Source organism: Narcine bancroftii, chromosome 12 (genome assembly GCF_036971445.1).
Source record: "Narcine bancroftii isolate sNarBan1 chromosome 12, sNarBan1.hap1, whole genome shotgun sequence".
NCBI classification, from domain to species: domain Eukaryota; kingdom Metazoa; phylum Chordata; class Chondrichthyes; order Torpediniformes; family Narcinidae; genus Narcine; species Narcine bancroftii.
The window spans coordinates 35,416,630-35,440,052 of NC_091480.1; the positions used below are offsets into that span (position 1 = coordinate 35,416,630).

At 40.5% G+C, this 23,423-nt stretch overlaps 1 protein-coding gene and 1 long non-coding RNA gene across 5 annotated transcripts in view; one reads left to right on the top strand and one right to left on the bottom strand.

The window, feature by feature from the left end:
• Window positions 1-21,999, top strand: part of LOC138747486 (carbohydrate sulfotransferase 12-like) — a 34,450-nt gene extending 12,451 nt beyond the window's left edge. For 2 of the 3 annotated variants that reach the window (XM_069906749.1, XM_069906748.1), the window contains 3 exons: window positions 3,402-3,521; window positions 7,767-7,863; window positions 13,182-21,999. In XM_069906749.1, coding sequence (XP_069762850.1) covers window positions 13,228-14,559 — 1,332 coding nt within the window. In that variant the 5' untranslated portion in view covers window positions 3,402-3,521; window positions 7,767-7,863; window positions 13,182-13,227 and the 3' untranslated portion in view covers window positions 14,560-21,999. The remainder of the gene's footprint in view (window positions 1-3,401; window positions 3,522-7,766; window positions 7,864-13,181) is intronic. The other variant, XM_069906750.1, reaches the window with a different exon arrangement.
• LOC138747487 (uncharacterized) overlaps window positions 1-23,423 on the bottom strand; it is a 49,569-nt gene that overhangs the window by 4,998 nt on the left and 21,148 nt on the right. The window contains exons 1-2 of one of the 2 annotated variants that reach the window (XR_011347513.1): window positions 11,408-11,507; window positions 8,553-8,610 (exon numbers count right to left, since the gene is read on the bottom strand). This is a non-coding gene — a long non-coding RNA (uncharacterized lncRNA). Of the gene's footprint in view, window positions 1-8,552; window positions 8,611-11,407; window positions 11,508-23,423 lie in introns of those variants that run through there. The other variant, XR_011347514.1, reaches the window with a different exon arrangement.

Sequence of the window (23,423 nt, forward strand, 5' to 3'; positions counted from 1 at the left end):
GCGCCCAATTATTCATAACCTCATATCTTAACAGGATGTCATCCCATGGCTCGCCACAGTTATTTTCATTATTCTTCACCCATTAATCTAATCATGTTTCTTCTTTGGCTTGGCTTCGCGGACGAAGATTTATGGAGGGGGTAAATGTCCACGTCAGCTGCAGGCTTGTTTGTGGCTGACAAGTCCGATGCGGGACAGGCAGACTCGGTTGCAGCGGTTGCAGGGGAAAATTGGTTGGTTGGGGTTGGGTGTTGGGTTTTTCCTCCTTTGTCTTTTGTCAGTGAGGTGGGCTCTGCGGTCTTCTTCAAAGGAGGTTGCTGCCCGCCGAACTGTGAGGCGCCAAGATGCACGGTTTGAGGCGATATCAGCCCACTGGCGGTGGTCAATGTGGCAGGCACCAAGAGATTTCTTTAAGCAGCCCTTGTACCTCTTCTTTGGTGCATCTCTGTCACGGTGGCCAGTGGAGAGCTCACCATATAACACGATCTTGGGAAGGCAATGGTCCTCCATTCTGGAGACGTGACCCATCCAGTGCAGCTGGATCTTCAGCAGCGTGGACTCGATGCTGTCGACCTCTGCCATCTCGAGTACTTCGACGTTAGGGATGAAAGCGCTCCAATGGATGTTGAGGATGGAGCGGAGACAACGCTGGTGGAAGCGTTCTAGGAGCCGTAGGTGGTGCCGGTAGAGGACCCATGATTCGGAGCCGAACAGGAGTGTGGGTATGACAACGGCTCTGTATACGCTTATCTTTGTGAGGTTTTTCAGTTGGTTGTTTTTCCAGACTCTCTTGTGTAGTCTTCCAAAGGCTCTATTTGCCTTGGCGAGTCTGTGGTCTATCTCGTTGTCGATCCTTGCATCTGATGAAATGGTGCAGCCGAGATAGGGAAAATGGTTGACCGTTTTGAGTTTTGTGTGCCCGATGGAGATGTGGGGGGGCTGGTAGTCATGGTGGGGAGCTGGCTGATGGAGGACCTTAGTTTTCTTCAGGCTGACTTTCAGGCCAAACATTTTGGCAGTTTCCGCAAAACAGGACGTCAAGCGCTGAAGAGCTGGCTCTGAATGGGCAACTAAAGCGGCATCGTCTGCAAAGAGTAGTTCACGGACAAGTTTCTCTTGTGTCTTGGTGTGAGCTTGCAGGCGCCTCAGATTGAAGAGACTGCCATCCGTGCGGTACTGGATGTAAACAGCGTCTTCATTGTTGAGGTCTTTCATGGCTTGGTTCAGCATCATGCTGAAGAAGATTGAGAAGAGGGTTGGTGCGAGAACGCAGCCTTGCTTCACGCCATTGTTAACGGAGAAGGGTTCAGAGAGCTCATTGCTGTATCTGACCCGACCTTGTTGGTTTTCGTGCAGTTGGATAACCATGTTGAGGAACTTTGGGGGGCATCCGATGCGCTCTAGTATTTGCCAAAGCCCTTTCCTGTTTAGAACCCTATATTTCATCATATCCAGCCACCAGTTGCTTTTATTCATTACTGTGGCCTTGTGTAGTAAATACATAATGGATTATTACTTTTGTAACATAGTAAATTGTTATATAGTAATGGATGGTAGTTCATGTGGTTCATTTTCCATAGGGATAAATGCAAATTTTGTTATTTGCCCATCATGAACAAGATCTGTCCAGTCAGAAGACATGCAAATGTGTGAGAGTGCAACACTGAGGCACTGCATTGTGGTGAGCTGGAGTATTCATGGCCAGCTCTTACCCCAGCTCCTTAAAGTAATCCTTTTATTTGGCCTTTGTTCTGCTTCCTCAGTCATCTCAAGTAACCCATTATCTACACCATCTTTCTCCATGAACTTTAATCCTTTAATCCCATCCCTTTCTGCAAAATCCTCACTTTCTAAACAATCGTCTATTGCTTTTTCCTCTTCTCTTCCCCCCCCCCCCCCCCAGTTAATTTGTAATAGGTCCTTTTGTTATCAATGATGAAATGGCTTAATATGAGAGAAATATTCATAGGAAGGGATCTCTACTATTAACGTGGAATTCAGTAGGAAAGGTGTTTTCTCGGAACACAAGCCTGCTGTAATGTGGAAGTTGCCAGTGCATTGGAGCAAGTTTTTCTAGTACTTTGTGCATCCACAATCTGTTACTTTAACCAGTCAATAATGTGTTGATTCTAAATAAGATATCACTTCAGAAATGTGTGTTCCAGGTTTCTCATTAAATGACACTTTACTGTGAAAATATCTGGTAAAATGAAAAGCCATTGTGGACTCTGGCAATAGATGGAATGTTCATTTTTCAGTAATAATTCAAAAGCTAATTCCCGTCGAGTCAAGTGTTGCACCATTTGCTGATGTTTTTGAGATTTTTAAATAAGTTTTCTATGCCAAACCATTGTTATATAAAAAAACAGATAAATTGTACTTTGTTTTACTTTGTGCATTTCCAATAAGAAAGGAATATTTTGCCGAAGAGCAGAAAATACTGTCATCTGATGGATTGGATTTTGTGGCAAATGAAAGATAATCAATGTTCATTACTTTCTCATGAAAGATCATGTCTTTCTGCTTTTGGAATTGACAGTTCCTGGAATGCCACATCCAGGAATTAGTCATTTGGATGTTTGTTATCTTCCATTTGCACCCTCCTATTTTTGGTCCCAAAATCTGATATTTTTAATATATTGTGTGTAAAAGTTGACCCCCCCCCCCGCTATTTTTTTTAAGCTTTTTCAGCAACCTGCCTATCAGAGCTCCTGGCAGCCATTGCTCGAGGCTAAAGATGAACCATGCTAACCATCTCCTTATTAATGTATCCTATATCTTTGAAAATTGATACCCACTTTTTGTCTGACATTAGTTATCTTGGCTCCCATTTTACTGACCTATCCTGCATACTATAGTTTAAAAAAGTATTTGCAAGTATTCAGGTTAGTCACAAATTTGCAGAATGATGGCCGAAAAGTAAAGTGAGCATTTCAAAAATCACTTTACCAGGTATCTTTCAGGATGGTGCACTACTCAGGGATTCCCATTTTTGTTTCGGTTGCGACTTCAGATGGAAGGACTGAGTTTGAGTTTTTGACTTACTAAAAGTGTGTCTGTTGCTAAGAGAATACCATGAAGTTTGCCATTTAATCTATTAGTGCTGTCTGACAGCAGGCTTAAACTTTAACTGTGATGGCTGAAATCCAGTATGTTTAAATTACAGCATAATAAATCCCTTAACATTTCTTGTTTTGATTTCAGTGTAGACTTTTGTAGTTCCAGCCATGAGTGGCTTGTTAAGAAATTCCATCATTTTCATTTATGAAGCATTTATTTGTGTGTTCTTGGAAGATGATGGGGATTTGTCCTTGCTAATTATTTGGTCAGAGTTCAAAATAGCACCCTGATTTTTGTCAATCCCTTTTCCCTAACTTTCTCAGCATTTAATGCTTTTTTAGAAGAACATCACTGAATTGCATGATATGCTGGACTTCTTCAGAGGACAATTAAGAGTCAGCTATAGAATGGAATTGGAGATGCGTACCCCATGCTGGAAAAAAGACCGGTTTATCCCAAAGGTATGTATGATTTTATAATTTGACAAAACACAAACCTTTGCGCATTTTTATTGGCACCAGTCTGAAAGTCTCTATTCCTGGCTATTTAAAATCCTGTTCAAATTGTCTGGGTGCAACTTTTTGTATTTGTAGTAAACAGATTACACTATTGCCTCTTAAAATAAAAAATAAATTGTATGGGCACTTTAATCTTGACCAACAAAACAAATGTAAAAATGATTAAACAATGTGCAGATGTGTATTAGTGTGAGAAATCGATTCAATTGCAGGCAATTAGCCTTGTGTTACATGGCTTTAACAATCGAAGAAGAAATGTCTTTACTTTTGTCAGCTTTGGTGCTTAGTTGCATTTAAACAAGGGTTGAATTGTGTTTGATCACAAGATCTTTGATTTGTTTCATTGATCAAATTAGTTACATTATTAGTTTGATCAAAACCAATGTTTATTCTCTTATAGAACTCCCATGTTCAAAACAATTATGCCTATTTTCTATTGCTGCAATATCATCTGGATTGATTGATTTTCAGATTTATTGTCAGAATATATATATATGACATCATTGGTAGTGCAAAAAATAAACTGAACAGTGTAAAGCATGTCAGCAAAATAAGAACTGTAGACTGCAATACAGAGAACAAAAAAAAAATCAAAGTGCCCAAGTAAGATTCCTTAAATGAGTCTGAGTTTGTCGTCGAGTCTGATGCGGGGGGGGGGGGGGGGGGGGTAGCAACTGTTCCTGAACCAGGTGGTGCAAGTCTTGTGGTACCTCGACCTCTTTCCTGATGGTAACAGCAAGAACAGAGGATGTGTCGGGTGGTGAGGGTCTTTGATGATTGCTGCTGCTCTCAACTGCAACGTTCCCTGTAGATGTGTTCATGGTGGAGAGGGTTTGGCCTGTGACATCCTGGGCTGTGTCCACTACCTTATTGGAGGGCTTTCTGCTCAGACCATGATGCAACCGGTCAGCATACTTTCTACCACACCTCTGTGTGCCAGGGTTTCTGATACCATACCAAACCTCCACAAACTCCTGAGGAAGTAGAGTCTGTGACCTGCTTACTTCATGATGCTATTCGTCTGTTGGTCCCAGGAAAGATCCTCTGAGATGGTGACTCACAAGAACTTAAATTTGCTCACCCTCTCCACCTCTGATCCCCCAATGATCACTGGATTCTATACCTCTGGCTTTCCTTTTCTGAAGTCAACAATCAGCTGCTTAGTTTTGGTGGCAAGGAAAGGAAGATGGGTTAATTGCACTTTACTTTAATCAGTTCTGATTTTATTTCCTTTTTCAATCTTTTATTGGTTTTAACACGTGCAAAATACATAGATACATATGATGATGATATTAATAAATTAATAACGAGTTATAAATATCAAATAACAGTGAACAAGGTACACATGAACTGATGTTATTGATTGGGGAAAAAAGAGAAAAAAAAATTAAGTAAAAAATTTTGCCCACTCTGAGGGCAACTGGCCACGTTAAGGAGTACACTACTAACAACAACAATGGGGTCAAAAAAAGATCAATAATCTACAAGTTTTGATAGTAATTGAGAAAAGGATCCCAAAGAGAAAGAAAGTTAAAATCCATGCAGTAGTTGAATGCCTACTATTTTTCTATAGGAAGACATGCCAATGCATCTGACAACCATTGAGTAAGAGTGACAGCATTGTTCCATCCCAGCAAAATGGGACATCTTGCAAGAAGGGAAGCAAAAGCCACTGCATGAGATTGTGAAGAATTTGATGTTAAATCTATTGGCCCACTCACTGCAAAGATAGCAAAAAAGGGTTAAGGTTAACCCTAATATCAAGAACTAACTATAAAGTGCAGAATACCTCTTGTCAGAAATTAGAAGGACATAACCAAAACACATAATACAAAGTACCTTCCTCAGTTATGCATTTATCACATTTAGAAGAGATGTTAAGATAAAATTTAGGTAACTGAACCTTGGAAAATTGGGCTCGATGGACCACTTTAAATTTTAATAATGAATGCCTAGCACAAAGGGAAGATGAGTGAACAACTTTTCAAAATCCCATGTAGTTTTGGCAAATGGATGTTGAAAGTATTTTCTTGATGTCACCCAGGGAACTATCCTTGGATCTTGAAAGTGATTCACAAAGGGCTTAAACTTCCCAAATAAGGTTAGGATCAAGTCCTGGTGAAGTTTCAAAGTTAAAGAATTTAAGATGCTTCTAATTTGTAAATAATGAAAAAGTGATGTTCAGGTTTTTTAAATTTAATAGATAATTGTTCAAAAGAAGCAAGCTTTTGTCAATATATAGATCTAAAAAAGATTGGATACCCAAGCTTAACCTTTGAATGAAGCCAATATCTTGGACTGAAGGTTTTTATAAAAAAAAGTTAATAGAATAGAACTAATCAATAAAAACCTATGGTAACTAAAATGATTTCTAAAATGAAACCCTATTTTCTCTTTGACTACCAGATTATCTGTTAACTTGGAAGCCAAAAAAGTCAAGCTTTGCAATACAGAGAGAACAAAAAGAAAATTTTGTTACCGACCAGACAGTTGGCATTGTATTTAAAATAATTGTAATTAACAATGATATAACACTGAATCTAATTTACTTTTTATCTAAACTAAACTGCAATTATCTAACTTAACCCTCAACTATGTGCAAACATGTGTGTGTGTGTGTGTGTGCCACTACAGGCAGTTCCAACTTCAGTTTCAGAAAATACCAATGTTGTTACATAGCTTGAAATGAATGAGATATGCAGGCCTTGGGCAGATGTGATACGCAGGCTTTAGTTGCCCATTCAGAGCCAGCTCTTCAGCGCTTGACGTCCTGCTTTGCGGAAACTGCCAAAATGTTTGGCCTGGAAGTCAGCCTGAAGAAAACTGAGGTCCTCCATCAGCCAGCTCCCCACCATGACTACCAGCCCCCCCACATCTCCATCGGGCACACAAAACTCAAAACGGTCAACCAGTTTACCTATCTCGGCTGCACCATTTCATCAGATGCAAGGATCGACAATGAGATAGACAACAGACTCGCCAAGGCAAATAGCGCCTTTGGAAGACTACACAAAAGAGTCTGGAAAAACAACCAACTGAAAAACCTCACAAAGATAAGCGTATACAGAGCCGTTGTCATACCCACACTCCTGTTCGGCTCCGAATCATGGGTCCTCTACCGGCACCACCTACGGCTCCTAGAACGCTTCCACCAGCGTTGTCTCCGCTCCATCCTCAACATCCATTGGAGCGCTTTCATCCCTAACGTCGAAGTACTCGAGATGGCAGAGGTCGACGGCATCGAGTCCACGCTGCTGAAGATCCAGCTGCGCTGGATGGGTCACGTCTCCAGAATGGAGGACCATCGCCTTCCCAAGATCGTGTTATATGGCGAGCTCTCCACTGGCCACCGTGACAGAGGTGCACCAAAGAAAAGGTACAAGGACTGCCTAAAGAAATCTCTTGGTGCCTGCCACATTGACCACCGCCAGTGGGCTGATAACGCCTCAAACCGTGCATCTTGGCGCCTCACAGTTTGGCGGGCAGCAACCTCCTTTGAAGAAGACCGCAGAGCCCACCTCACTGACAAAAGGCAAAGGAGGAAAAACCCAACACCCAACCCCAACCAACCAATTTTTCCTTGCAACCGCTGCAATCGTGTCTGGCTGTCCCGTATCGGACTTGTCAGCCACAAACGAGCCTGCAGCTGACGTGGACTTTTTACCCCCTCCATAAATCTTCATCCGCGAAGCCAAGCCAAAGAAAAGAAAGATGAAATTAGCAATTCAGGAATGGGTGGAAGAGATGGGGAGTGTCAGAATGTTTATAACTTACAAAACCCTTTCAACGTAATGAGTGCCAACCAAACTTCCCTTTTTTTGTCATGGGGACACAAAGCAAGTGTTGCTCACAAAGCTTTTTTTTGTGGGTCCTCCGAACTCCAGTAACCCTCAATTTGTTCACTATCTAAGCACAGTATTTCTTCTGTAAGTAGAACCCTTTTCGTGGGTCAGTCAAACAAAATGTGACCTTCACACTTTTGATCCTGGTGTGGTCTTCTCATTCCTCTATAACAAACAGGAGGAAATCAGACAGATTGTCTATAACCATGTATGAGGCCAATGCAGCACAGTATTTCTTCTTCAGAGAGCTGTTTGCTCCTGTGGTGTCTCCTTAAAATGGCCTTGAGCAAAATTGTATATTCAGTCTTAATCTGTTGGTGACATGGTCTGTTCACTTGGGTTTTAGGGTCCCTGCCTTGGTTCTCTTCAAATGTATCCAATTTTGGAATGCAATGATCTTCAGCCTGCCAGCTCAGTTTAACAGATACTCCAAAGCCTGCAAGGTTTGTTAAATCTTTTTTTTTGTGATAGTCCCACATAAATTAAAATGAACTAAAAAAATGGGAGCATATAACACAAGTAAGAGTCCTTAAATGAGTCTCTGAGTGTGTTGTTGAGGAGCTGATGGTGGAGCGGTAACAGCTGTTCCGGAACCTGGTGGTGTGAGTCTTTGTTCCGGAACCTGGTGGTGTGAGTCTTTGTTCCGGAACCTGGTGGTGTGAGTCTTTGTTCCGGAACCTGGTGGTGTGAGTCTTTGTTCCGGAACCTGGTGGTGTGAGTCTTGTGGTACTATAACTCTTTCCTAATGGAAGCAGTGAGAATAGAGTGTGTGCTGGGTGGTGAGGGTTTTTGATGATTGCTGCTGCTCTCCAATGGGAACACTCCCTGAAGATGTGCTCAGTAGCGTGGAGGGTTTTGCCTGTGATGTCCTGAGCTGTGTCCACTACCATATGGAGGACATTACTCTCAGGGCATTGGTGTTTCCATTACCAGATCTTGATGCAGCCAGTCAGCGTATTGTCTATTACATCACTGTAGAAATTAGCCAGGGTTTCTGATGACAGACCAAACCTCCACAAACTCATGAGGAAGTAGAGGCCCTGACGTACTTTCTTCATGATGCCATTGGTGTGTTTGGTCCAGGAAATATCCTCTGGGATAGTGACACTCCAAAAAACTTAAATTTACTCACTCTTTCCACCTCTGATCTCCCAATGATCATTGGATTGTGCACCTCTGGTTTTCCTTTCCTTTTTTAAAATTAAAAAAAAAAAATTCAAACTGTGAACCATAGCAATCAAAATAGATACAAACATTTCCCTCTTAAGTATACACATTGACATTAAAAAAATTTGGTTTTAGTAAGTTGGATTCTTGTTTTCGATGTGATCAGACGGCCAATACTTTTTTGCATACTGTTTGGCTTTGTGATCGATTGCAACAGTTTTGGAAAGGTATTCAATCTGTTTTTAACAGTTTATATAATATCCATCTTGTATTAGATCCCGATATATTTTTATTAGGGAACATGCAATCATTAATCGATTTAGGTTTAGAGGATTATCAGATTTCATTTATTTTCTTAGTTGTGGCTAAGAAATGTATAGCACTTACTTGGAAAGATAGAAATATACTAACTTTAGATAAGTGGTATTTGGAAATGAAATTTTGCTTGACTATGGAAAGGATATCTTTTTCAATTCAGGATAAGATGTCTTTTTATAAGTTAAAATGGACTCCATTTGCTAATTATATGCATTTAAGTTTGATTTAAATATATGTTTAAGTGTGATAATTTAGTATTGACAATTTTTTTTTGTTGTTAGAATTGTTTTAGGTTAAGTTTTATTTTTTTTGTAAGTGGGTATTTTTTTCATATATAATGTCAATTTTATTAACTTTTCACTCTATCTTGGGAGGAGGGTTGGACTAATTTTAAGTTAGACTATTAATATTGTGTTACAATTAACGGGGGGGGTTATTTTGTGTAGTTTTCTGATGTAATATTGTAATCATACCTTTTTAAATTCTTTTTTTCTATTTTTATTTAAATGTAATTCTTTATTGTATTCATGTTATAAAATTTTAAATAAAGTCTTTAAAAAAAGTATACACATTGACATTTTCTCCCCCCTTCCCATGCCCTCCAAACCCATTAAACGTTCAACATATACAATACAATAAACCCATTAAACAATGTCATCACATATTGAAAATAAACAAGAAAATTGTGTCATCTACTTTTAGACACTGGGTCAGTTCATTTCATCTTCTTCTCATTCTATAATTTTAGGGGGTGGAAGCCAGAGGCAAGCCCTCTCTGTTATGTTCCACGTATGGCTCCCAAATTTGTTCAAATAATGTGACTTTATTTTTTAAATTGTTATTTTTTCCGATGGAATATATTTATTCATTTCCATGTACCATTGCTGTACTCTCAGGCTTTCTTCTGATTTCCAAGTTGACGTTATAAATTTTTTGCTTCTGCTAAGGCTATCATATTAAATCTTTTTTGAGCTTCATCCAGTTTGAGGCCTAATTTTTTATTTCTTGTATTACTTAGAAGTAAGATCTCTGGATTTTTTTTGGTATGTTGCTTTTTGTGATTTTATTTAATACCTGATTTAGATCTTCCCAAAACTTTTTCACTTTCTCACATGTCCAAATTGCACGTACTGTTGTTCCCGTTTCCTTCTTACAGTGAAAACATCTATCTGATACTGTTGGGTCCCATTTATTTAATGTTTGGGGTGTGATATGTAGCCTGTGTAACCAATTATACTGTATCATGCGTAACCTTGTGTTTATTATATTCTTCATAGTTCCAGAGCACAACTTTTCCCATATTTCATTTTTTATCTTTGTTTAAATCTTTTTCCCACTTTTGTTTGGGTTTATAGCTTATTTCATCATTTTTCTTCTCTTGCAGCTTGATGTACATGTTTGTTATAAATATTTTTATTAAAAGTGAAGCGATGCCAATGAGTAATGCGGATTATACAGAATTTTTTTTTAAATTACCATTTAAATGGCAAACACAAGCAAACTGATGCCTAGGTATAAGGTTAGATAATAATTTAAGCCACTTGTACAAATTAAATTGTCAGCCACTAATAAAGAAATTGCAGGAAGACTTAGAACATTGGAAAGAATTACTGCTAGCGTTGATAGGGAGGGTAAATTGCATTAAAATTAATGTCTTCCCAAGGATACAATACTTATTTCAATCAGTACCAATTCCCTTAACAGAGAAATTCTTCAATGAACTAAAGAGAATAATAAGGAAATTTTTATGGAAAGGGGGGAAACTGAGGATAGCATTGGATAAATTAACAGAGAGATACAACCAAGGTGGTTTGCAGTTACCAAACTTTAAAAATTATTATAGAGCAGCACAATTAAGGTATTTATCAGATTTTTATCAGACAAGGGAAAAACCAGATTGGACTAATATAGAGCTATATAAAATAGGGGAGAAGGTACCGGAACATATACTTTAAAAGTGGGATGAAAAGCTGGTGCAATATAAAAGCTCACCAGAACTGCATCATTTACTTAATATATGGAAGATTCACTTAGAAAGCAAAAAAAACAAATTACCAACTACCAAATTATTATTGATGCAAAATCAGATAATCCCTTTTACAATAGATAACCTTTCCTTTAGAGAATGGGAGAGAAAAGGAATTAAAAGAATAGAAAATTGTTATTTGGGAAATAATTTATTAACATTTGAACAAATGAAGTACAAATATGGAATAACTCATGGTACAATGTTTCCATACCATCAACTGAAAGCCTACTTAAAGGATACATTGGGAAACAGACTGAGATTACCAGAAGGAAGAAGCTTTGAATATGTGATTACAGAAACAATGGCTTTCCCTTCCTGAGGTCAACAATCAGCTCCTAGTTTTGGTGACAATGAATGCAAGGAAAGGAAGATAGGTTGATTGCACTTCACTTTAATCAGTTCTGATTTTTAGCTGTAATATCAAATTAGTCCACAAAGTTTGTTCGTAATTGGTTTATAAAAGTAACATGTACCTAGCTTAAATAATACAGGTCCATGATCCTTTATCCAGAACCCTTGGGGGGAACAGTGTGTTCTGAATTTTGGATTTTGGAAAGCCAGATTTAAACCCATCTGCATTGTGCTGCCGTATCCACCCCCACCCATTTCCAGTCGCACTATCGTCTCTTTCTCTTCCCCCCACCCCCCGCCAGATTCGCGATGAAGGTCTCTTTCCACCTCACTCGACCGATTCGTGCTGCCGGTCTCTCTCCCCTACCCCCCTCACTCAACTGACTCGCGCTGCCGGTCTCTCCTCCCCGCCCGACTCGCGCTGCCGGTCTCTGCTCCCCGCCCGACTCGCGCTGCCGGTCTCTGCTCCCCGCCCGACTCGCGCTGCCGGTCTCTCCTCCCCGCCCGACTCGCGCTGCCGGTCTCTCCTCCCCGCCCGACTCGCGCTGCCGGTCTCTCCTCCCCGCCCGACTCGCGCTGCCGGTCTCTCCTCCCCGCCCGACTCGCGCTGCCGGTCTCTCCTCCCCGCCCGACTCGCGCTGCCGGTCTCTCCTCCCCGCCCGACTCGCGCTGCCGGTCTCTCCTCCCCGCCCGACTCGCGCTGCCGGTCTCTCCTCCCCGCCCGACTCGCGCTGCCGGTCTCTCCTCCCCGCCCGACTCGCGCTGCCGGTCTCTCCTCCCCGCCCGACTCGCGCTGCCGGTCTCTCCTCCCCGCCCGACTCGCGCTGCCGGTCTCTCCTCCCCGCCCGACTCGCGCTGCCGGTCTCTCCTCCCCGCCCGACTCGCGCTGCCGGTCTCTCCTCCCCGCCCGACTCGCGCTGCCGGTCTCTCCTCCCCGCCCGACTCGCGCTGCCGGTCTCTCCTCCCCGCCCGACTCGCGCTGCCGGTCTCTCCTCCCCGCCCGACTCGCGCTGCCGGTCTCTCCTCCCCGCCCGACTCGCGCTGCCGGTCTCTCCTCCCCGCCCGACTCGCGCTGCCGGTCTCTCCTCCCCGCCCGACTCGCGCTGCCGGTCTCTCCTCCCCGCCCGACTCGCGCTGCCGGTCTCTCCTCCCCGCCCGACTCGCGCTGCCGGTCTCTCCTCCCCGCCCGACTCGCGCTGCCGGTCTCTCCTCCCCGCCCGACTCGCGCTGCCGGTCTCTCCTCCCCGCCCGACTCGCGCTGCCGGTCTCTCCTCCCCGCCCGACTCGCGCTGCCGGTCTCTCCTCCCCGCCCGACTCGCGCTGCCGGTCTCTCCTCCCCGCCCGACTCGCGCTGCCGGTCTCTCCTCCCCGCCCGACTCGCGCTGCCGGTCTCTCCTCCCCGCCCGACTCGCGCTGCCGGTCTCTCCTCCCCGCCCGACTCGCGCTGCCGGTCTCTCCTCCCCGCCCGACTCGCGCTGCCGGTCTCTCCTCCCCGCCCGACTCGCGCTGCCGGTCTCTCCTCCCCGCCCGACTCGCGCTGCCGGTCTCTCCTCCCCGCCCGACTCGCGCTGCCGGTCTCTCCTCCCCGCCCGACTCGCGCTGCCGGTCTCTCCTCCCCGCCCGACTCGCGCTGCCGGTCTCTCCTCCCCGCCCGACTCGCGCTGCCGGTCTCTCCTCCCCGCCCGACTCGCGCTGCCGGTCTCTCCTCCCCGCCCGACTCGCGCTGCCGGTCTCTCCTCCCCGCCCGACTCGCGCTGCCGGTCTCTCCTCCCCGCCCGACTCGGGCTGCCGGATAAAGGATCTTGCACCTGTACAACTGGTATTCTTGCAATAAACATGGAAATGTGAAATTGTATATGAATGATTCTGAAGTCTTTCTACTTTTTTTTGTTCCAGAGAATAGTCATTTGGCGATGATTTTTCACAGATGAACATCTACTAAATGCCTGGTGAACAAGGCAAGGCACGTTGCATTTCCCTCAAAATGAGTAAATCTCGGGTCTTCCAGTTCTGCGGGATTATCTCATGTGTGTTTATGATTCTCCTTATTATATTTTATTGGAATCATGTTGCAATAGTTCATTTCTATTTGGACACTGCTTTCATTAAAGTTCAGGCCACACACTTTCAATCCACGCTAAACCAAATCCAGGGACATCAAAACTCTAAAATGCCAACAGGAGAGAGAATAACCAGTTCTACGGCTACTGTTCAGGATAATCTAGAATTTAAGTTTCTGGAAAATACAGAAGGATACCAAGGGGAAAAAAGTTATCCCAAAATTAATCAAACCTTCAATGAAATATCTCGGGCCCCCTTTGAGGAAAAGGTTCAAGGCTATGAATTGGGAATCAATTCTGGGAAAACCAGCACTGAATTAGAATGGATACAGAATGAGAGGAAGCAAAATATTAAAGATGCTTGTACTGATTCCAGTATAATGTTCTCAGGAAAAAACAGGAAATTTGACGATATTCCAAATAAGGAATTGGATCATCTAGTTGTGGATGACCGGCATGGGATTATTTACTGTTATGTACCAAAAGTAGCTTGCACTAATTGGAAACGGATCATGATCGTCTTAAGTGAAAGTGTTTTAAAACAGGGCATTCCGTACCATGACCCCCTTGAAATCCCCAAGGATCTTGTACACAGCTCCAACAGCCATTCCACCTTTAGCAAGTTCTGGAAACGCTACGGAAAATTCTCTAAACAGTTAATGAAGATCAGACTGAAAAAGTACACCAAGTTTCTCTTTGTACGTGATCCTTTCGTACGATTGATTTCTGCTTTTCGCAGCAAGTTTGCCGTTCAGAATAATGATTTTTACAGCCGATTTGCAAGGCAAATGCTCAAACTGTATGCTAACTGCTCTGATCCTCCTGAAACTGTCAAGGAAGCTTTCTCTGCAGGGATCAAACCAACTTTTAAGAATTTCATTCAGTATTTGTTGGATCCTCAGACTGAGAAAGAGATGCCTTTTAATGAACACTGGAAGCAGATATACAGACTCTGTCATCCATGTCAAATAAATTATGATTTCATAGGAAAATTAGAGAGTTTGGATGAGGACGCCAGTTACTTACTTAAGTTGCTGAATGTGGAAAAGCTTGTTCAATTCCCAACCAGTTCACGGAACCAGACGGTTGCCAGTTGGGAAAGTGACTGGTTTGCGAAGATTCCAGTGGCTTGGAGGAGAAAGCTGTATGAAATTTACAAGCCTGATTTTGTGGTTTTTGGTTATCCCAAACCAACAAATTTATTAGTTGACTGATGTCAAAGATGCACTAATTGCCTTAAAGAAAATGAGTATTCAGTTAATGCCTTGTGTAATTCTTTGATAGACCTCTTCCAAAATCAAGTTGGTTTTGCAAGTGTTCTCTCATCGGAGCAGATTGATTGGACTCGAAAAAAATCCTCTTCTTGCTCCATTTAATCTCTAACCACAAAAAACTAATTTTTATATGATCTGGTGTTCTTGTTAATGGATATGCAATATCGATCTGATAATCCTGGATTTTATATTCTGTGCTTGCTCAACTGCTAGATGCATTTCAAATAATTTGAATTTAACATGCCCCTACTGTAAGGAACGAAGACTTTTGCACAATTTGATGCTAACAATTGATGAAAATTTTAAAGCAAATTTATTGGACACGTTAAACATCAAGATTGGAACCTTGATTTGGTTGACTTGTTTTTGTCTCTGTTTCTATCCTAATGTCCTGCCCTAATATTTGACCCTTTCCTGTGTTTATGCTATCCTTAATACAGTTGCTATAACAACAAAATGGTCCTCTCTTGAGGAAATTGAGAATTATTTAATGAAAATGTCCTTCAGAGAATACAGTGCAATATTGGGTTAATTCTAAGTAACTGTACTTGTAGGCAAATTTTTATCTCTAAATATAATGGTGCAAAAAATGTTTTGTGGGCATTGTGCTTAGAAAAGTATTTAAAAATCAAAGTTGTGCCTTGTATTTATCCCACTGTAGTAAATATGTATTGCACAGAGTTCAGATGTGTCAAATTGCAGTTAGTTGAGCTACTGATCCTCATCGATGAGGATGTAGAAATTTACCTAAGGGTTGAAGAAGGGAAATTATTCAATTATGGGGCAAAGCAATAGATTGACAAAATTTCTTGATATGTTTAGGGGATTTTTTGCACATCTAAATTGTTGGACTATTGTAAAAGTTTGTTAAGATAAGTATACAAATGACGGGATTATTTTTTTGCATTTTATTTTTCCTAGCTTAGTTTAGGCAAGGATAATTTTGGTGTCATTTGGTACAAAATGTATTAATTATATATTGTCCAGTTTAAATTTAATGGAGAATAATTGGTCCTTTGAAGTTGGCTGAAAAAATACAAAAGGATGCCATAGGAAATAAGACTGCAAAAAGAAAAAGGGAGGCTAAAATTAATAGGCCTTTTAAAGAAAGGTTGGGAAACATACTACAGGAAATGATAAACAAGGCAAGAGAGACACAACTCTCAAAGATAAGAGAGGAATGAAATATCATACTTCACAGAGAATGATATTAAGCTATGTACCCTTGACCAGGCTGCAATGCTTGAAATCATTCAAGCGTTCTTGGATTCTGACGATGCAGCAGAGAATTGATAAACTACCAATGTGATGTCCCTTTTCAACAAGAGGGATAGGTAAAAGTGGTTATAGATCAATTAGCCAAACATTTATTGATGGATAATGCTAGAGTTGTTCATTGGACGATAGCAGGGCATTTGGAAAGTTGTAAATTAAATCTGGCATAGTTTCTTGAATGGGAAATTATAAATGCTGAAGTTATTAATTATTTAAGCAGGTATCAACCAGAGTTAATAGATGGGAAACAATAATGTAATGTATTTAAACTTCCAAAATCTATTTAGCAAGTTGTGATAGGTTACTTTGCAGCATAAGAACTCATGGAGGCAATGTATTGACATGGATTAAAAATGAAGTGTTTGAAACATTTAATAAGTTGGGCAGCATCTGTGGAAAGGGAAGTAGTTAATGTAGATTTGCAACTCCTGAGCAAATTGGGGAAGAAAGAAAGTTGTTTTTTCTAGTTGCTGAGAAGGTAAGAAAGGGAATATCTCTTGGGGGCAAGGACAAATGGGTTGATATAAAGTTGCAGTTACCAATGCATGCTTCTTTGTCTGTATCGTATAATGAGGCTAATAGAAAAAAATGGATCCAAAGTGATGACTGTCAGAAATGGCTACTTCTGATACCAAAAGGAAGAGTAAATTAGCGAAAGTTAGAGAATTCACTATTTAGACTGTAATGTTACAATGTGCCCAATGAACGTGATGTGTTGATCCTCAAACTTGCTTTGCGTGTTGTAGGAACAATGCACAAGGCCACAGGCACAAAGGTCAGAATGGGTTGGGGAATTGAAATGGCAGCCAACCTGAAGATTGGGGTCACTCCTGCAGGACCAAATGCTGGTCCTCTCCAAAGCAATCCTACAATCTGCATTTGATTTCTCCAATGTAGAATGGGCTACATTGTGAATGCAAATGCAGTGAATAAGATTAGGTTTCCATTTGTATATTGCTTTCCATGTTTTTTCATGGCAATCAAGTCATTTGGAAACAGTTAGTATTGCTGGACGGAAAATCTGGCACATAATTTATGTACAGTTCTCATGTACACTAACATAATGTGATCTTATTTGGAAATGTTGAGTAAGGAAAAATGTTGGTTCAAACAGCAGAGAACATCCCTTTGCTCCTCTCTGTTGTGGCCTTTATTTTTTTCTGAGATTACTATCAATTGTATCAGGCCCATCGTTGTATATTACTAATCCAAAGAACAGAACCTCTGGGAATGTAGCACTCCATTAATATTGCGTTCAGTATTACTTAATTTCTTGCTACATGCCAAGGAAAAAAATAGTTTGCAATTATGAAGTAATAAGTAAGCCCAGGCATTAAATTGTATCACTTTCTGGAAACTCGTACCTTTCTCCTTTCGACTCAAAATATTTCTACGGAGCCCAGGTACAATAGAGATTAAATGTATATTTTTACAGAAAATAAGCTTTTGATAACTATTGCTTCATAACTCTTTCTATATCTTGACATTTTTGAAATTAAAAATGCCTCCAATTGGACAACTAATGACTTTTTTCCATCGACAGGTGAAAGTGATCATGAGTTATCAATAATCTTGTACAGCACAGCTTTAATTAGTGAATGGGCTTCAGATGTGTGATTAAATTCTACAAATCTTGGAGGTTTTATGTTAACAGTTGCAATTTGCCCTTTTGCTTGGTTGTGATGTATTTGGCTGTCTATAATGCTAACCTCTGCATGTAATACACAAGCAGTCAATTTATTGGCCATCATATTGTGTAAGTGCAGCAGACACACTCACACTCTATCCTCTCTGCCCTTTTTCTCCTCGCATGCTAATCCTATCTCGCAATTGGACAAACTCCAAGAAAACCTGAGGTAAAATTTGATGCAACATTTAATATAATTGAAGACAATGGAGCTAAAGGAGTAGTGACTGTGGGAAGATGATATTGACTAAAATTGAAAAGTAAATCAGTCTGGAGATTGACGTGTTTCCAGGGGTTGGTGTTTGGATTTAATTTCCAAGTTGATAGATGCCATGCATTATAGAAATCTAATAACCAGTGAGAAAAATAACAATTCAGACCATGTGTACTAATTTGAACATTTGAAGGACGTTTGGGGAAAGGGTTGAGCATTGGTGTGGGATGTTCACAAATTAAAGGATGTTAAACAAATTTGAGAAAGGGACTGGAAAATCATCCTGGATCATTGCGCTCCTAAATCAATGCAAATCACGAATGAATTTTACAAGAATAAACCAAGCATGTACAGAAAATTTGTAGAGTGCACAACATAGATGTCAAAAATTAAAGAATCTAGTAAAATTCAGAGCACATCCATGTTATAAAAGCACAAAGAATGTTCTCTGAAATGGATTAAATTTTATCTGGAGTATTGTGGACATCACTTTTGGTTAGGTTGTGATGCTTTCAGAGGGGCTATGATGATCATTTACAAGGATGCAAGGTTTCAGCTGTGTGAGAAAATTAAAAATGTTCTCTTTAGAATGGATATTTAATCAAAATTTTGATGTGCAGATTGCCAAAAGATTTTCCATAAAGGATTTTCTGTTCCCTGTGCATGCGAAAATGGGTTTTGGGCAAATCTGAGAAACTTGGATTTGGTTTTAATGCAGGCAGTTACTTGGGATGCATTTCATAGAAGTACAGAGGAAGCAAATTTGATTGTAATATTTAAAGAATTGGATAATTTGTCTGCTCTGAGGTTGGTAATTCAGGAGAATGGATGAGGACAGGTGCAATGATCAAAACATGGTAGATGAAATAAGTGGAAAAGGGGGAACGTAAATTGGCCAAGGTTCATCTATGAAAGCCTGCAGAAAATTTGCCTTCAAAAATTATATTAATCAACCCTGAAGAGAAGATTCTCAGCTGTTATACAACTTAAATCTCACATTCCTACTGCACCCTCCAAAAAGAATCAGCAAGCAAGATGAGTTAGGACTGTGTCATGTAAATCATTTATTAACCCACATCTGATCTTGTTTTCTTTAATTCCCTTGGTTATTGATAAAATACACATGATCCAAACCAGCTATTGTTGACCTTTTTTCTGTTCTGGCCCCCCTCATACTCCACTGACAGTTTACTCCCCCCTTCCCTGTGAACCAGTGAAGTTTTGGTTTCTTCCGTTCTTCTCGCCTACCCATGACTTTAAAAAAATTTATATTAAAAAAATTGTTACATGAAGTGAAAACAAGGCTTTTGTGCTGTTGTCTCCAGGGAACAATAGGACCCCATTGAGAGGCTGATTTAAACTACATTAGGTCGGATGCTATTTCTTGTCATGTAATAACACAGAAATGTAATATTACACAAAATGACCTGTAGTCTGTCATTAAGGCAAAGATTTGCCATTAGCACTGACTGGTTACTCTTAAGGTCAGAGAAAGAGAAGCAATAGAGAGTTCTCTCGTAATTGCTGAGTGTCCGTGGATCTGTCTCCAGCACTCCCATAGCCTCTGCAGTCACAACACTCCAGTTCAAACCATTGGCAACCTAAGGCCAGATTTTATTTTAGACATGCATACAGCAGGCCATTTTGGCCCATGAGTCCATGTCGTCCAATTAACCTATACCCCGATACATTTTTGAATGGTGGGAGGAAACCCACACAGACATCAGGAAGCTCTGACACAATGAGGAATCCTTCAGTGCCCAGGGCCCTTTGGGAATCCTTGCTTTTAGCACCCTCTCATATTCTGGTTCCAATACCTGGTTCATGAGCCAGTCTCCAGCATCCCACATCCTGGTGTTGGTCTTTTGACCTCAAGTCATTCACAGCCTGTGTAGGATCCTTGTCCACAAGTTGCCAACCGCTTGCCTTTGTGTGTCCTTCAGTCGCAGAACCCCTTGCTGGTCCACCACTGTGATTACCATCCTTGCAAAGGTCTTCTCTGCTTTTCCTTCTTAATTGGGGATGGGGGGGGGGTGTTCTTCCCATTACTGGTGCCTTGCCATTGGCAGTAGGACCCTGCAGGGGAGTGCTGTGTTTCTGCTCCCTGCTCTCCCTGGGTCCGCACCTGAGCCTAAACTGTTGTTACAGCAGCTGCCACATTATTGAGTCGCGCCACCTGTTGTTTTCACTGCAATGTGGTTGCATCTTGTGATTGGGTGAAAAAATAACGCTAGCAGGTAGTTTTAGATTTATAGATATTTAAATTTTAAATAAATGTATAAAGTTAAACATACAGCATGGTAACAGGCCATTTTGGCCCATGAGTCCATGCTGCCCAATTTACACCCAATTAACCTACACCCCCAGTATGTTTCAAACGGTGGGAGGAAACCGGAGCCCCCCAGGGAAAACCCACGCAGACATGGGAAGAACGTACAAACTCCTTACAGACAGTGTGGGATGATTAAGTTTCTGTTGAAGTAACAATCTAATTTTTAAACAATCAGTGTTTCAATCTATTATTGGAAATGTTCCATTATGTGAATAAGTAAAATAATCATCTGCAAGAATGATGCATAATTTTTTAATGTTTAATCCGTATGTTAAATTGGATGTAAACATTCTGCAAATTCAGATCTGTATATTGCTGGCATTTCAAAACTAGAGTAAAAATCGGAGATCGCTTTTATGTTGGATATTAATGTATTTCCCTCCATTTGTTGGTGTTGATACTGAGTGATGTGTATACATTTTGTAATTTATTCCAGACCAGATGTGATTTTTAGTTTTAATTTAAAACATGAGAATTTGTGCACTTTGTAAAATGTACATTTCTGGTGCTTGGTCAGGTGCTACTCGGAAGTAGAGCAGTGCATCTTTTCTCTATTTGACATGAAGTTCCATCAGTGTTCTAAGAATTTGTTTTATAAAGGGAAATCTTGAATTTTTGTGTAAATTCAACATTTCAGAGCTTTAAGTTTTGATAATGTTTTGACAAATTTCATGTTTTATGAAATTGCATGTATTTTTAACTTCATTTTCTTTACATTGTTCCATATTTATTCTGTTCCATTCTCTGAAGGTAGCTAGTCATATCCAGGTGAATGACCACAGATGAACTGGGAACATATAAAATGGAACTTTTAGAACAAATGTGAAAATGTATACTTTTTAAGTAGCTCTTTTAAAAATAGCTATTTATAAATTTGATACCTTGTGTAGAATAGATGAAGAATTGACTACACTGGACAAAAAAGAATTTGCTTCCTGAACACCTTTTTCGGTATATTATATATTTTGGGCTGCTGGTCATGCAAATCTCTTTAAAATTTCCTATCATGTACTGTTTTTAGATAGAATCTATTTTTGTGACTTTTCTGTTGTATTTTAAGTCTACTTGTATGTTTCCCACAAAGCAAGCTGTTGTGGTCAGTCCAAACATTCCTGTGTATGCACTTGATACCATGCAAATGCTGTTTTAGGCTTGGGCATGCTTAGTCAGGATAGATGTAGATAGGCTATCAAAGCAGCTCACATACAGATACTGTACATTACAGTGATATAGATTGAACATCTGTTGATGCACATGTTCTTCAGGCAATTGCATAATGAGTGTATTTAATAGTAGCATTTATTGTCTTCAGGAAGATTCAGTAAGCAGAAATGTCTTGTCAGTATCGCAACAGCTGTGATACACTGTTACATTTGTGGTGAGTCTACGCTTAAGGTTCAAAGACGCAGCATGACTGCAATTATTAAGGAAGCCTATGAGCTCTACTTCTGTTGTAAAATTGGTGACCACGTGAAGCTCTGGGCTCTTCACATTTGTTGTACAGCAACCTGAGAATTTGGCTCAGAGGTACATGATGCGATTAAACATTTTATATTCAATAAAAGTTAATTTAATGTTTCACCAATTTCCTGTGTGATACAGCAAATCTGAAATTGTGTTCAGCTTGAGGTTATCTATCATAATCCCCAATTTTTTTTCAGGAAGCAAACCTTTTGGGGTGGGAGGAGTCTAGTGATTAGTTTCTTTGGTTTTTACTCAAAAAGAAAGCAACATTGCTGTTTTTATTTGAATTTTGTATTTCTGTAAAAGTGGATAAAGAGTGAAATATGCCGTTAAGTGTAGAACATTTGTAATTTCTTTGTTTTACTTGTAACTTGTGCAATAAAACATCTCAGGCTTGGTTATGTAAAATGGCTGTATCAATTTGTCAGCTGCATCCAGCTTGGATACTGTGATTTTAAAAGAATAACTAGAATGTCTGTTCTAAACCAAATTATAATTTACAAAGAAATAATCTGATATAACCCTAAACTTTCTGAAACAATTATGTAAGAACCCTCTTACAAAAAAAAAATTGCAACCTTTGATATATGCACAGCAAGTTACGTTTTCCAAACTTTGCTGTGATGGTTAGAATTAATGCTGTGATCAATTTCAGTTTAGATAATGCTGGTCAAAGGATGGATATTGGCAGCACCCCATATAAACCCGTCTGGTTTATGAAGATCGACATGCCCAACTGAATAAAGGTAAGTGGGACAGCGCGTCCAAAAGATTACATGACTAGCAGTAGCTCTGATGTATAAACATCAAATTATGATAAAAGTTTTATCTTTTTGTTGTAAACTTGTTTCAGAAACTAAATCAAAATCTTGATTATTTGTGATTATTGATTAATTCTGCCATTTTCCCCTTTTAAAGGCTACAAGTACTTGTTTGAGTAATATGTTGTGCCTGTCCCTTTACTTCAGATATTGGAAACCTCTGAAGAATGGAAAATTGACATTGATATGAGATGTACTCTAAAGCAAGACTTTCTCTTTGATAACTTTCAGGGGTTTCATTGTGTTACGAACTGCACATAACAAGCAGCAATAGACAATGAAACACAGTGTTTAATTTGAAAACATTAATTTTATTTCTTACTCTTAAACTATAGGGTTTACTCGTAAATTATCCTTAACACTAAATCTATCTCCATCTATGCATGTAAGTAATATACCAAAACCATTACATACAGTCCAGGCTGAAATCTATAAAGTTACTTCAGAATTCACTCTTTTAAATTCAGTGTTGAAGCGTAGGCCTTTGAAATTTGATGCCCAGAATTACTGTTCAACTGATGGGAAGAGTGGAGTCGTGGTTGCTACAGACTCACGTTTTCTTCTTGCGTTGCCTTTGAAGAAATGTCCATCCACACAAGCTGTTGTCATAACACTCCTGGTCCTTTTGTAGGCGAGACTTGAACTGGGTGGCCTCCACAAAGCTTCCAAGACTCTGGCACCAGTCTCTCCAAGTAACTTCACTGCTCGTCACACTCAAAATGAATCGCTCCTTCCAAGTGCAGAGAACTGAGATTCATGTGTGTAATACTGATGGGTGGCTCTCTCTCCCAACCCCCCCCCCCCACATCTACCTAAACCCTGAGCCCCTCAGAAGACTACTGTAAGACCCTACCCTCAGTTATATGCTCATAAAAATGTTTGTTCTCCACCCAGTTCTGAGTTTTTATTCATGCTACCCCAAGATACCTCCACTGTTGAAGCACTTTTCCTCCCAAAAAGACCCTCCTGGTGCAGGTCCATTCACTGAAAATGCCCAGTCATTCACAAAGC